The sequence below is a fragment of the Leptonotus elevatus genome, chromosome 18 (assembly GCF_054856555.1).
Source record: "Leptonotus elevatus isolate MCC_2025b chromosome 18, RoL_Lele_1.0, whole genome shotgun sequence".
Taxonomy (NCBI): domain Eukaryota; kingdom Metazoa; phylum Chordata; class Actinopteri; order Syngnathiformes; family Syngnathidae; genus Leptonotus; species Leptonotus elevatus.
The window spans coordinates 12,313,456-12,326,731 of record NC_141256.1 but is presented as its reverse complement, the minus strand read 5'-3'; the positions used below and the strand labels follow the sequence as shown (position 1 = coordinate 12,326,731).

At 39.3% G+C, this 13,276-nt stretch overlaps 2 protein-coding genes, 1 long non-coding RNA gene and 1 pseudogene across 4 annotated transcripts; 3 read left to right on the top strand and 1 right to left on the bottom strand.

Moving 5' to 3' along the window:
• Positions 1 to 1,346: 1,346 nt before the first annotated feature.
• LOC147158660 (uncharacterized) lies at positions 1,347 to 3,945 on the bottom strand. Its single transcript, XR_015090959.1, has 3 exons — positions 3,595 to 3,945; positions 3,191 to 3,272; positions 1,347 to 1,482 (listed from the first exon to the last, which is right to left on the bottom strand). It is a non-coding gene; the product is annotated as an uncharacterized LOC147158660 (long non-coding RNA).
• On the top strand, positions 3,374 to 4,797 carry ttc32 (tetratricopeptide repeat domain 32). The gene is made up of 3 exons (XM_086060865.1): positions 3,374 to 3,522; positions 3,608 to 3,774; positions 4,432 to 4,797. The coding sequence occupies exons 1-3, from the start codon at positions 3,407 to 3,409 to the stop codon at positions 4,557 to 4,559; spliced, it is 411 nt and encodes a 136-aa protein (XP_085916991.1). The 5' UTR covers positions 3,374 to 3,406; the 3' UTR covers positions 4,560 to 4,797.
• Positions 4,798 to 5,699: 902 nt separating this feature from the next.
• Positions 5,700 to 7,038, top strand: LOC147158658 (uncharacterized; annotated as a pseudogene). Its single transcript, XR_015090987.1, has 6 exons — positions 5,700 to 5,824; positions 5,903 to 5,979; positions 6,053 to 6,145; positions 6,217 to 6,341; positions 6,433 to 6,576; positions 6,677 to 7,038. The product of XR_015090987.1 is annotated as an uncharacterized LOC147158658 (transcript).
• Positions 7,039 to 7,059: 21 nt separating this feature from the next.
• LOC147158657 (uncharacterized) lies at positions 7,060 to 10,722 on the top strand. The gene is made up of 14 exons (XM_086060866.1): positions 7,060 to 7,152; positions 7,868 to 8,085; positions 8,162 to 8,318; positions 8,394 to 8,602; positions 8,701 to 8,818; positions 8,897 to 9,096; positions 9,173 to 9,287; positions 9,372 to 9,541; positions 9,628 to 9,719; positions 9,782 to 9,912; positions 9,982 to 10,171; positions 10,247 to 10,385; positions 10,447 to 10,573; positions 10,649 to 10,722. The coding sequence occupies exons 1-14, from the start codon at positions 7,071 to 7,073 to the stop codon at positions 10,720 to 10,722; spliced, it is 2,022 nt and encodes a 673-aa protein (XP_085916992.1). The 5' UTR covers positions 7,060 to 7,070.
• The last annotated feature ends 2,554 nt before the right edge of the window (positions 10,723 to 13,276 follow it).

The window sequence follows — 13,276 nt, the reverse complement described above, 5'->3', positions numbered from 1 at the left end:
TATGTTTTGTTTGAATAAATAAAAATGATAATAAACTCACCAGGAATAATTTGTCTTTTTATATCATGAAATAGCATTAAACAAATCATTTCAGGCAAACAAAATGAACCACTAGGATTAGTAAAGGAACTATTAGAAATTTGAATAATTCATCATTAACTATACAGTACATTTTCTCTGGATACTCCGACCTCATCCACAAAACTTGCATGTTAGGTTAACTAAAGCGTTATGTGTGTCAAGTGGAGAGTGGTGACTTTTCTGCATCTACAGGTGTCTCTTCCTAAATACCAATCTCGCTTATGATGCAGTAAATATGTGCCCTGCTTTGCTTTGTATTGGTGAGTGAGAGAGCTTTTTGGTTAGTGTGAGAGTTTTTTGTTTTTTTATTGAGTGATTTGATTGGTGAGTGTAAGTGAATGTTTGGTTCTTTCAGTGAGTGTTTTTCAGTGAGTCTGATGACGTTTTTTGAGTTTATTGTTTAGTGTGTGTGTGTGTTTTTTTGGTGGATGTGAGATTTTTGGGGAGTGTGAGGCTTTTAATGGAACGTGCAAGGTGTTTTTTATTGTGAGTAAAAGTTTTTTTTGGTGTGAATCGGATTTTGTTAGGGTGAGTTTTTGGGGTTAGTGAAAGTTTTCTGTGTGTGTTTTCGTTTTTTACTGAGTGAATTTATTTTTAATGAGAGTTTTCAGTCTAAATGTTTTTTGGGTGTATGTGAAAGATGTTTATTTAGAGTGAGGTTTTGTGGTGGATAAAAGTTATTTTTGTTGAGTGCCAGTCAGAGGCTTTTTGGTGGATGTGAGTTTTTTTTTTTTTTTTTTGAGAATCAAAGGTTTTCATGCAAAGTGTAAGAGGTTTCATGTGGCGTGTGAGAGACTTTTGGTTATGAGCGATAAGTTTGTTTGTTTGTGTGCGTGTGTGACATTTGTTAGTGAGTGTAAGATGGGTGATGATTTTTTTTTTTGTGGTTTTCGTGTGAGTATTTTTTTTTTGTTGAACGTGAGTTTTGTTTTGTTTTTTTGGGGGGGAGGGTGAATGTGAGCGCTTTTTTTTGATGACTATGAGAGGTTTTTTTTGTGTGTGGGTAAGCTGTTTTTGTGAAAGGCTTTTCTCGTGAGTGTTTGTGATTTCTGGCCCATACGGTACGTCAAACACTTACTGTACAGTAGCACACATTTTACTGACATCTCCACACCTCAAGAGCAATCCTAATATGTGATGACGCACTCATCTTCAACACTATGTGTGCGCTTATACCGCCTCGACTGTTGCTCCAGGCAACGTTCCGGGGTCAAAGGTTGGCTTGTTTGTCGGAGAGTGTGCCGGACACAGTGTGTCCTCTGTGTGCGCGCTCGTGAGTCAACATTTACCTTTAGTCTACTTGTGTCTCCATTTTTACTAGACAGCTGCTTCATGTTTGTTTGCCTCCTTGCCGGCGTTCATGGTTACCACGCATGGAAGGCGAAGCCCTCGCTGCCTTGTCTGTCGGAGGAAGAAGATGAATGTGAGTGACACGGCGCTGCGAAGTGGAAAAGACGCATAAAGAACGAGGCGACCAATTCCGGGAAGCTCGAAGCAATATTGAAGGAAAGCGAAGACCCCTACGTTCGATCTTTAACATTGTTCCATGAGAGACGTTTTTTACAGTTATTTTGTCTATTTATTGTCTGTCCATCCAATCTTCTATCAATCAATTGTCCATCCGTCCACCAAATGATTCACTCATCTGTCCACCAACTCTATATACATGTGAATGATTGTTAGTTGTTGTATATAGTGTATATACTATAGTTTACAATATTAGCAACATGTATGACAACATAACGAAAATGTGATGTTTTTCAGACTATCTTCTGTATTTCTTCACTTTTTTTAATTAAAGTATTAGAGCATATTAATATTATGCTCAACTGTATATTATTTATAGCATCAGGTACAAAAACAAAAGAGCGGGTAGTGAAAAGGGAACTCCAGTCAACCCTAACGAGGAATGCCCCAGGATGACTGACCGACTGACTGACTTGACTAAAGGTGTATGATGGATGGTTGTGTGCTTGGACTTGAACACCTTGTGTCAAGTCTCTCAGTCGGTAAACTGCATACCGCAGCACAGAGAGACATTTAAGGCATGGACTGGCAGTGTCAGTTCCTGAGCTGCACGTCAGACATTTATCTCTCAAGCTCACGTGGTTGTTTTCATGTCTTCCAGGTAAACCCTTCACTTACGTAGAAGTTGAGCCAGAACATTGTGACAAAGGGGGTGAATGAAAGGTCAAGAAAATTATGAATTTCATTATTAAATGAGGAAAAACAGGGATTAACTATAAATAGTGAATAAAAGTAGCAGGAATTGATTGCGCTTTGACTAAACCTTGAATGCTCATTTGATAGCCTTGTTTAGTTGTAGTTACAAAACTGAAATTACTGCAAAAGCGCTTGCTTCTTCAAGTCAGGTAACCTTCATATACATACAGTCAGAAGGACTCTTTTCTAAAATGCTATAAATTCATTTGGGTCATTTTGAGATAAAAGACAATTGTTTCAATAGGCATGCACGTTTACTAACATTAATTGTAACCTGGGAAATCAATTATTTGACAAAATCTGTATATATTATGTTTCTGTTTAATGTACTGACTTGAATGTGGCGTCTGCAACAAAGCGAGGATAAATAAATACAACTTTAAAAAAAATTCTGTACTTGAAAATGTGGATCAACCTGAATGTACTCGTTTAGTACATTATTGCCTTTTTCGCAACAAAAGCCATTATATTACAGGACTATGAGTCAAACATGTGGCTATGTGTGTTTCACACAGTGTGGGGATAAATGAGGCACAAAAAGGAAGCGCATGCATGGCCACCGGGTGACCTCTGCATTGTTGATGTACCACTTTCACCCCGACAGCTGTGTTCTTCACGAGGAAAATCGTGTGAGAATGCAATAAAGTAACTAAACTAAACTAAACTTGAATTGTTATTTTCTAAATGTGCCCAATGATTGACTGGCAACCAGTCCAGTTCGTGATCTGCATTTTGTCAAAAGTAAGCCCGTGAGGGAAAATAATGCCGTGATTGGCTGACGACCTGTTTGAGGTGTAACGCGCCTGTAGCCTTATGTCAGCTGAAAGAAAATGGATGCATTGAAACAAAATTAACTAGGTTACTGAGTGTGTAGTGATTCACTTGCTTGACATCCGTGCAGGCAGCGTGAGTTGAGTTCAATTCCCACTCGGTGTGAAAGTGAGTCAGAAGGGATAACCTCCAGCTCTCTGTAACAAGCAGTAGAGAAAATGGTTAAAGAAAATAAAACCGAATAAAAATTTAAACAGAATAAACTGAAAAAAAGATGTGACATTTATGTCGGATATAGTATATAGTTTATGTGACGTCACATCCGGTCGTAATGGCGGACGAGTGTGTGCAAATATTTCAAAATGCTAACGAAGAGTTTAAAAAAGAGAATTTCAAAAGGGCCGAAGAGCTTTACAACAACTTCATTTCGTCGTGCGCACATTCCAGGTTGTTGTTTGTTGTCTAGTAAGGCTACTTAAGATTTCTGACACTTGTCAATCGACATTAAAACGCTGTCACCTTGTTTTCACAGGGAACGTGAAGCCTCTCGTTTGGCGACCGCTTACAACAACCGCGGCCAAATCAAATATTTTCGTGTGGATTTTGACGACGCGGTTGAGGATTACACCTCGGCGATAAAAGCTAACCACAAGTTTGAAGTAGCGTTCTACAACAGAGGACTAATATATTATAGACTGGGTAAGGAAAACGTTTCAGTCAAAGAATGTTGATCACTTCCGGTTTCTGGCATCGGCCTTCAAATTAAGTAATATCATAATCAAACTACAATATTTAAAATGCCGTACTTTCTGCTTGTAATAGCCAAACTCAAATTAAGAAGAAACTGTGTTCATGTTCTTGTAGCACATCTTCTGAACCGAACGTCACAAATGACCCTTTCCTTTCAAAATAAAGCACTTCCGTTTCCATGTACATAATAAAATACAGTACAAATCAAATGAAACTAATCAATAAAAGATGATTTATTGATAGAATGGTATTCCTCTCAATGGAGGAATGTCATGAGGCCGAATAATATTTATGTGAATTATAATACTGGATAATCAATCATAAATTTTTTACTGCTCATAACATTTGTCATAAAAATGCTCTATATATATATATATATATATATATATAAAGTTGACCTATAACAATCAGAATATAGGTTACATTTTTTTAACCAGCTTGCATTTGACCCCAACAATGTTGAATTCTTGAGGACACTAGATGGAGCTGTGTATTTACAAATCCAAAGCCCATGTGGGAAACTGTAAACGCTGACTCAACAAGCGAACAACTGTGATGCCTGCTTTGAAAAAATCATCACCTTCCTCTACTTTTAATGTTTTACAGGTTTTTTTGACAACGCTGTTAGAGATTTCCAACAAGCTCTACAGCTCAATGAAGCCTTTGAGGATGCCAATGTTGCCCTTCGGCGGACTCTGCTGGACCAACGGGACAAAATGAACAGAGGACATTGATGTTTGTGAACATTTGTATCTAACCTATGTTGTCTAATTGCACACTGCACTCATCAAAATTGTATTGAATTAACAACTGCTGCCCCTCCATACAGGCCAATTTCTCTGATTAAAGTTAGAATTTAATGGAAACTAGAATGCCACTCAATAGAATGCACCAAAATGTTGTTATATGACAAATAAAAATTAAACAAATGTATATATTTGTGTATATTAAATACATTTCTATTCAATTTGATTATGTGACTCACAATGATTTTGTATAAGCACAATGCCACTTTGAATGATTATTTATATATATTAACATTGATTAAATTGCTTGGACTATATTATCACCCAAGGAATGTACAGCATTACATTTCGAACCCATGGACTAATTTAATTGAAGGTTTGAGCTTTGGCAGAGATCATAAAATGAGTGTGAGACCCCTGATATATAGTCAAATTATTCGGAAAATTTTTTTTTGGGGGGGGGTGAACCCAGACTACCCATGTCTGGATTTGAACCCACAACCTTGGATCTGGGAGGCAGCTATGCTAACCACTTGCCTGACATGCCACAATGTTGAATCACTTTCAAAACATGGTCTACCAAATGGTTGAGCTGATTACTAAACTTCTTCCAAACTGGATTCATTTGGAATACATTTTTGTACATATGTGGAAAAATAAATCACTTTGTAAAACTATTAACTAGCTTGTGTGCGTGTGCATGTGTGTGTGTGTGTGTTGTACATACTACATTGTGAGGACCAAAATACGTCTACCCAACAGATTGATGACATTTTTGTAAAGTGAGGACATTTTGGCCGGTCCTCACAACTCAAGACCTCTTTTTGAGGGTCATGACCTGGTTTTAGAGTTTAGGTTTGAATTAGGTTATGGTTGAGGTTAGGGTAAGGAATGGGAGTAGGCGATCATTTTTGATGGTTGGGGTTAGGGGGAGGGGCTAGGAAAGGCATTATGTCTATGGATGTCCTCACAATTATATAAGTATAAGTGTGTGTGTGCGTGCGTGTTTGTGATCACGCATGTGATTAGTGATGCACATCACCTGTGCATCATAATTACTAGTGGTATAAAACAGGTAGTGAGGCTTCAATGAAGCAGTCATCTCCTTCTTCACTTCAGAGTTGGTGGGGGCATGCTGGGCTTTGAGTGCCAATCTCTGCAAGTGGTTCTTTTCCTGTGACGGTATTTTTTTTTTGGAGAGGTTGGTTTGGCTGTACTCAGACTGATTTCAGGATGTTGAATTCAGAGAATTTGTAAGTATATCTATATTTTCTATTTTTTGTTCACTGTGGAATTTTTGTGTTTTAATATGTATGTGTGTATTCTGAAAGACTGATACGGAGCCTGCTGGCTGTGGTAATCGCCTTGAGTCAAGCAAAGCCAAATGCTAAGAGCCACACAGAGCCAAGTGAGCTATTTTTGTTTTTGTTTTTTTAAATTGTTGTGCTTGCTATGTCTAAGCAGAGTTTCTTTTACCACAGGTGGTTTAAGGACTGACTGTGTAGGTAACCTGATGAGGCTCTCGCTGGACAAAGCCCTGGCTGTAGGGAACCAACTAGAAGTGGAGGCCATAAGTGAGTACAAAAAGAATGACTCAGAATCGACTTTGCTATAAAATGGTTGCCTCCGCCCTTTTTCCCCTCAGATGGTACCCGACACATTGTGCTAACACCCGCCTTGGCTGCTCAATGTGGCTACAGCATGGAGTCTGACCCGTGGGGTAACACCAGAATCTACACGTCACTGATGGGCTGCTATGTGGACAACAAAGTGTGTTTTGGCAAAAATCTGGTGCGGCTAGGTGGCTGCAAGCAACAATTGTTGTTGAACGTTTGGGTTTTAACAGACCATGTCCTTGTAGGATGATTCAACCTTTAACGTTGGCCTCAGACTGCGAATGTACAGCGGCAAACCGTCTGACGTGGTCTCCCATAACGTGATGAAGACTTGCAGCTACACCCGCTGGGCCACCAGAGAGATTCTTTGTGACAGAAACTACATGGAAGTATGTGGCTTTTGCACAGTCAGGCTATTTTTTTATATATTTATTTTTATACAAAGTTGATTGTTTCCCCCCCCCCCCTTTTTTTTTTTTTTTAATATAGGTGTCAAACTACATGCCCCAACCTGTTCCAGACACCAATGGAGATGATTATTCAAAGAATGCTGTCCCCAGTGTATGTGGATTGAAACTATGTGATAAATGGTTGTGCACGTAACATTGCAATGAAAGCAAATCTCTCTATTATAGAGCCACGGTGAGTCTGGTATCTGGAAGCTGACGTTCTACACACCTGAGGCAATCGTGATGCTTAAGCGTGAGGCCGAACAAGCAGGATACAAAGCCATGACCACTGCTAGCCGCCTGGTTGTGCGAAGCCCCTACAATACAGCAGAAACATATGCTGAGGATGTAAGCAGCGTATGTTTGGTTTTTACTGTCAACTGCAGTATAACTAAATGTTAGTTGTTGTTTTTTTTTAGGTGGCTGGAGTCCCAATGGAGGTTGTCAAGGTTAGCGTCTACCATGAGGCAACTGAAGGTGCAACTGTAATGAACATGGCAGCCGCTTGCCCTACAGGTGAGTTGGATTAAAAGCAGGGTAATTAGTATTTTAAAACGGTTTACAGCTCTGTTAGTATTTTTAGTTTTTAAACTCAGTTCTGTAGTGCATAATAGTTTCTAATGTAGCTGACATAACTTGCAGTAATGCCAGTATTAAACTTGGTTGTCAAGTACTTTTTTTTTATATACTGACTTTTTCATATAAAACAAAAGGAACACGATTCTTACCAAGCGTTGAGTTTATAAGAAAATAATCAAATGCGCAAAATCGTCACCTGGAGGCGCCTTTCTATTAGATGACGTCATGTACGTGCGACGCTTTCGAATGTACTTGATTCCTATTAATAGTTTTTCTTGTTTGTAAGTGTCAAGTTCTATGCAGAAATGTTTGGATTTAAAAAAAAAAAGTCACTCTTCATACACTTAAAATCAACCCCAAATGTTCATGTATTGCTTACAAAAGCAAACTAAAGACGATAAGTTTTTATTTTCCATTTTGTTACCCAATGGCGCCACCTAGAGGTGGCAACTCCTACATTGTCTTAGCCAGTGGAACTCGACAATTGTAGCTGCACTGTTAATACTCTGCATTTAAGTTTTTCTACTGACTAGTTAACTAAACTATATCCTAAAATTATGTTTTTTTTTAATTTTGGTGTAATCTAGCCACCTATGAAACATTGTAAACAAATTACCCCAGATCAGCCACATTTAATTGTATCCTTCTACAGGTGGCGTCCTCTTCACCGACGACGTCATCTCCTGGCACATCCCTCGCCGTGTGACTCCCCTTGTGGACGGAAGCGTGAAGATCCTGGAGATGTACATGGGCATCAATGGCCAGCGTCTGGATCGTCGTCAGATGGCCGCACGTGGCTACGGTCTGTCCGCGACAGACTTTCACCTCGTTGTCGAGATTCCCTTGGGCTCTCCTGATGGCTACAACAAGGTTCGGCATGCCCTTGCCAACACGCTGCATGTCAATCGACATGCTTTATTTTCAAACTGTTTATGCATTATTGCAGAGCCATGCCCCAGATTACCAGTACCACATCACCTACACGGTAGAGCCCATGCTTGAAATCCTGTGGAGGTCCGAGAGAACCCACGAAGATACAAGATATAAAATTCTGTTTCCCATCACAACGCCTCTTACGCCCAGGTTTCCCCAAGCTGTTGACGGTAAGTCACAATATCTTACTTTGGGAGGGGGGGGGTGTTTGGAGTATCCTAACAAATCATGACCCCCTTGTTCAGTTACCAATGCAGAGGAGAGGTTTTTCAGCATCCATGTGGGCACCTTCCTGGATGATGTGGCGCTCAAGAACCTCACAGTCGCTACCGGCACTTACCCTGCAGAGGATTGTGCGGCCAAAGGCTTCATGATTCATGAGCGTAGACATCCTGGTGGCACAAAGAGCTTCTCTCTGAAAGTTCCCTTTGCGGTTGCTGAAGTCCTCAAACATGTATGTAAAGTAATTTCTGTTTTTTTTTTTTTTTTTTTTTTTTTGTTTGTTTTTTTGTAACTGATGTTTGTAAACGATGGCTTCTTGTCCCTTTGCAGAATCCCGAGCCCTTGGTTACAACTTACACACTCGCTCTAGTTTTTGGCTTTGTGATTCACCCCGAAGGAAGTCCTTTTGCTCACCCAGCGGAGTTGACTGCCTCTCTACAGGATGTTGGTAAGACGTATTCCTTATTTGCACGTGGCCTTGTGTTTCTAACCTGATTTTAATACAATGTCATTTCTTCCCTTAAAGTACTTCCCACCATGAAAGGCACTTGTGATCAGCATTCATTCTACGTCGATGTGACATTTGGAAATCAAGGCAGGAACTTTGACATTCTGGTTGGCTACCAGCCGCTAACTCCCGAGCTAGCCCAATCATTCAGATTGCAAGAGAATGAGACCCACCTCACCCTTGTGGTTCCCTTTGCTGCCAAACAGACGGCATTTGAGGTAGACTTCACTGTAAAAAAAAAAAAAAAAAAAAAAGGTTGCCATGGAACCGCCTTTTAACTTTTTATTTTCATAGCGTATAACATCAGCTTCAGTCAGAGCAAGACTTGATATGCTGCTTTGGGAGCCGAACAACAACTGGATGCTTGCTGATCTCTTCCTGACCTGCAACTTCCCCTTGAGAACCACCAGTGAGGCGGAACGCCGCTTTTTGAGATTGGACTGATCCAGTGGCGTTTTTTTTGGGTGACATTTCTTTCTTTGTCTGTCTTCAGCATGCTACCCCAATGGAACCATGACTGCTCTGGCTGTCAAGGTGGAGTCTGTTCCCAACCTCATCCCCAGTTGGCTCACCCTCAACGACAAGTCCTGTAAACCATCCTACAGTGATGACCGCTTTGCTTATTTCTCATTCACTGCTAATAGCTGTGGAACCACACAAAGAGTAAACGTCTTAATTAAAAAAAAAAAAAATTTTTTTTTACATTTATAACTTTGTGTAGTTAGTCTTAAAACTCGTATTGTCTCCAGTTCTTGGACAACTACATGGTGTACCAAAATGAGATCGGCCTCTATTATAGCCACAAAAGCACTTCCTACTCATCAACTGATCCAGAGTATAGGTACGTCTTCATCCTGATTACGTAATGCATTATCACTTGAGCTGCATCCTTCACTCCTCCAGGCAAACTGTCTCCTGCTACTACATGGTCAATCACACGCAAACTATCATGTTTGGCTACAAGTCCCGCAACACTTACCCGTCAGCAGAGATTGGCGTGGGACAACTTGATGTGCAAATGAGGCTAGCTCACGGTAAGACTGCGTAGCAACATTAGCATTTTTAGCAAATGGCTAATTATTATTTTTTTTTTCCCTCTTCAGACTCCTCCTATAACTACTTCTACCAAGTTGAAGATTACCCAGTAGTGAAATACCTCAGGCAGCCTCTGTACTTTGAAGCGGAGCTGTCTCATTCTAACGATCCTTCCCTGGAGCTCATCTTGGAAAGCTGCTGGGCGACTGCTAACGAAGATTCAAGTTCTCAGCCCAGTTGGGACGTCATTGTGAACACGTAAGAGTGATGATATTTTTGATGACTTTGTGCTTCCAATCCCCACCTAATATCCATTTATTTTTGACTCAACAGGTGTGAGAACAAAGAAGACAGCTACGTTACGCTCTTCCACCCCGTTGCGGCCGATGCCAGGGTCGCCATCCCATCTCACTTCAAGCGTTTCTCAATCAAGATGTTCGCCTTCACCAGAGATACGGTTCTTAAGGATGAGGTAAAACTATCACAAAGAAACTCTCCCATGTGTCACTTGCTAACATGTCTTTCTATTTTAGATCTACATCCACTGTAACGCAATGGTGTGCGACACAAATGACAAATCAGAAGGTGTCTGCAGAGGTCAGTGTCCACGTCTCAGTCACGGCATTACCGGATTTCAAGGGATCAAAGGATTAAAAAGAAGTGAGTGTTAAAAAAATAATAATAATTTTGACCGCTTCATCAACATGGCACTGACTCGTGTTTGTCCTTTCGCAGCACAAAGAAGCAAGGACTCAACCCAGCAAAGGAAGATCTCATCTGGACCAATTCACCTCTTTAACTCTGAATAAAGATTCTTAAAGTAACACTTTTTGCAATGGCTTCATTTTCTTAAGTTGGTACAAAATGTTTGAACTTATATTTTGCAAAAGATCATCCAATCTATTGTAAAACTTGTTTCTAATTTGGATGTCATTTTCTACATCGGTATTTTAAAGTTATATCTCCCTCGAAAGTTAATTGGTGTTGCGTTTGGGTCTTTGTAACTGATAGTATTAAATTGTAAAATAAGTGCGACATCTGTGCATCACTTAAAATGACAAATTAAACCTGTTGAACATTGTGACTAGACAGTAAAAAAAAATTGATGTCCACCCTTATGTAATACTTTATATCTGGCAAAATTTTAATTTTTTGAAAATTGCTTTGGCTTTTGGTTCAAATTTAAATGGCTATTTCACTCATTGGGCCATCTTCAAGATATATTTGTCTGGTAACTTTATTTTTCATGAACAATACCTTTTAAAACAGTTTAACACTTGCTGTACACTGATATCACCTGTGCTCAGGAAACTAGTGACTACCAATCATGGCTCAGTTTGACCAAACCCAGAAAACAGGTGAGCTGTTATTGGTTGTTACTGTTAAGTTTTTAACATTGTTTTTCAGTTTCAATTTATATTTTAGCCGTTTTGGATTTAGTTATAGCAGTATGGCTCAATGAATAGAATTGTATTATCTGTCTCACTCTCAGAAGAAGGGCAACGGGTTTGTACATTTGCTATCTTTAAGGGAGTTTTGTCTGGGGCCGGTCTCTGCCGGTCGGAAGAGGGGAGTCACAGGCTGATTATTATTGTTTTTCTCTAATCTGATTTATACCCATGGGAACAGATTCTCTTGTATTCACTGAGTGGTAAACAAATGTACTGTGGGCTGATGGGAGGAGACTTTTCGTATTCACCTACTTTTCAATAAATAATGATGTGACGGAGAGCCGGACACACAATCTGATGGAACACGGCTTCAGTGTCGTCAGCTTTTGTCATCAGAAGCTTCTGATAATTATAATACCTTTGCAAAGGGACTTCTTCACCAGGATCTCACCATTCAGTTAATTGAACACGCAAAGAGTACAATACTTAATATTGTCTACTCTAACATTACCTACAGTAGTTCCTCAGTGCAGGTGATGTCATCAGTCAAAAGCAAGTGGAAAGAAGTGTTAATTGTACATGAAAAATTAAGTTATCAAATTAATTCTGGACAAAATAATTTATTGCTGAAAAGGGTTCAATGAGTCAAGTATCCCTTTAAACATGAAATTCATGAAACAGGCATGGACAAAAGTGGGAATGTGTCCAGAGGGGCAGCTGTGGAGCTTTTTTTTTTTTTTGCCATACTAGAATAGTATAATCGCACAGCCGCTACAGTAGGTGGCAGTGGCGCTCTGAGTGCAAGCAGGGAGTAGTATTCTTTGTAAGTTGGTCAAATTTTGCTAAATAGTTAGTTTTGAAATAATTGAGAGGCGCTGCCATGTTCAACCAAGGTGTCCTCTAATTAGCATACAGGTGTACCATGCTAAACACAATAGACCAGAGGGAGCAAAGGACAAAGTTGTTGAAAGAAAATTATGAACAAGTAAGTTCAAAGTCTCATTTATTTAAAAGTAACAAAAATTAATGATTGCCTGAAAAAATTGCACAACAAAATATGAAACTCAGTCCGATCATTTTTGTCCTAGCATGTTTCATGACTATTAAATAATTCTGTTGAACCACAATTCAAGAGCAATGTTACATATTTATTGATTTTCATTTTTATTGCTTTTGTCAAATTAAAGTTATTTCTGTGACCAGTGTTTATCCTCCAAAAACAGAGGGATAACTAATTTTGTTCACATGTAAACAAACTAGCACTCATTTCAGGAGCAAATACTAAGCCAGGATTGAGGATCACTAGTTTTAAAGGTGAAGTGTTGAACGCTCTGTATGAACTATAAGAGCCAGAAACTCCGCCCCCTCAATTTTGTGTTCGGGAAAGCGCATGTAAATACTACACTGGTCTGTAGCCATTAACTAATTTCCATCCGTTTGTAATGTCCACTTTTGTTTGAAGCCTTACTTGCACATTTCTATTTTGCCATTTTTAATCTGGCATCTCTTTAACGGTTGGAATGTATACCTTCGGTAAAGGAATTTGAGACTTGGCAGTCATAAATCCTTAAAATGTAAAGTCAATAGTACCCATAAAACTTGTTTAACTGACCTTGCATCTCTTAAGTTGCTTACTCAGATGCAACCGTTTTTGGCTCCTCCACTCCATGTAGTTTATGATTATTTTTTTTTGGCCCCCTCTTTGGTCATCTCCCATAAAATCCACTTGTGCCCAAACAACAGATGGTGACTGTAGATTTCTTTTTTTTTTATTTTAAATATTATTTTTTATTCCCCCCCTTTGAAGGTTGTTATGGAGACACAGCAATATTAAGATGCTTGGAGATAGTCTCAACAATCATGTGTAGTTTTTCCAACCACAATTTATTTACTTATCAGAGTAAAGTTATTTCTGTGACCATGTCTGCCAAAAGTGTGATAATTGAACAAGCACAACACCGCAAAAACAATC

Excerpts from the sequence above, each read along its gene's own strand:
- ttc32 (XM_086060865.1), top strand. The coding sequence starts at position 3,407 with ATGGCGGACGAGTGTGTGCAAATATTTCAAAATGCTAACGAAGAGTTT. Across the intron at positions 3,523-3,607 it reads TCGTCGTGCGCACATTCCAG|GGAACGTGAAGCCTCTCGTT; the intron begins GTTGTTGTTTGT and ends TTGTTTTCACAG. Across the intron at positions 3,775-4,431 it reads ACTAATATATTATAGACTGG|GTTTTTTTGACAACGCTGTT; the intron begins GTAAGGAAAACG and ends AATGTTTTACAG.
- LOC147158657 (XM_086060866.1), top strand. The coding sequence starts at position 7,071 with ATGGAGGTTGTCAAGGTTAGCGTCTACCATGAGGCAACTGAAGGTGCA. Across the intron at positions 8,086-8,161 it reads CTCCTGATGGCTACAACAAG|AGCCATGCCCCAGATTACCA; the intron begins GTTCGGCATGCC and ends GCATTATTGCAG. Across the intron at positions 8,319-8,393 it reads GTTTCCCCAAGCTGTTGACG|TTACCAATGCAGAGGAGAGG; the intron begins GTAAGTCACAAT and ends CCCCTTGTTCAG.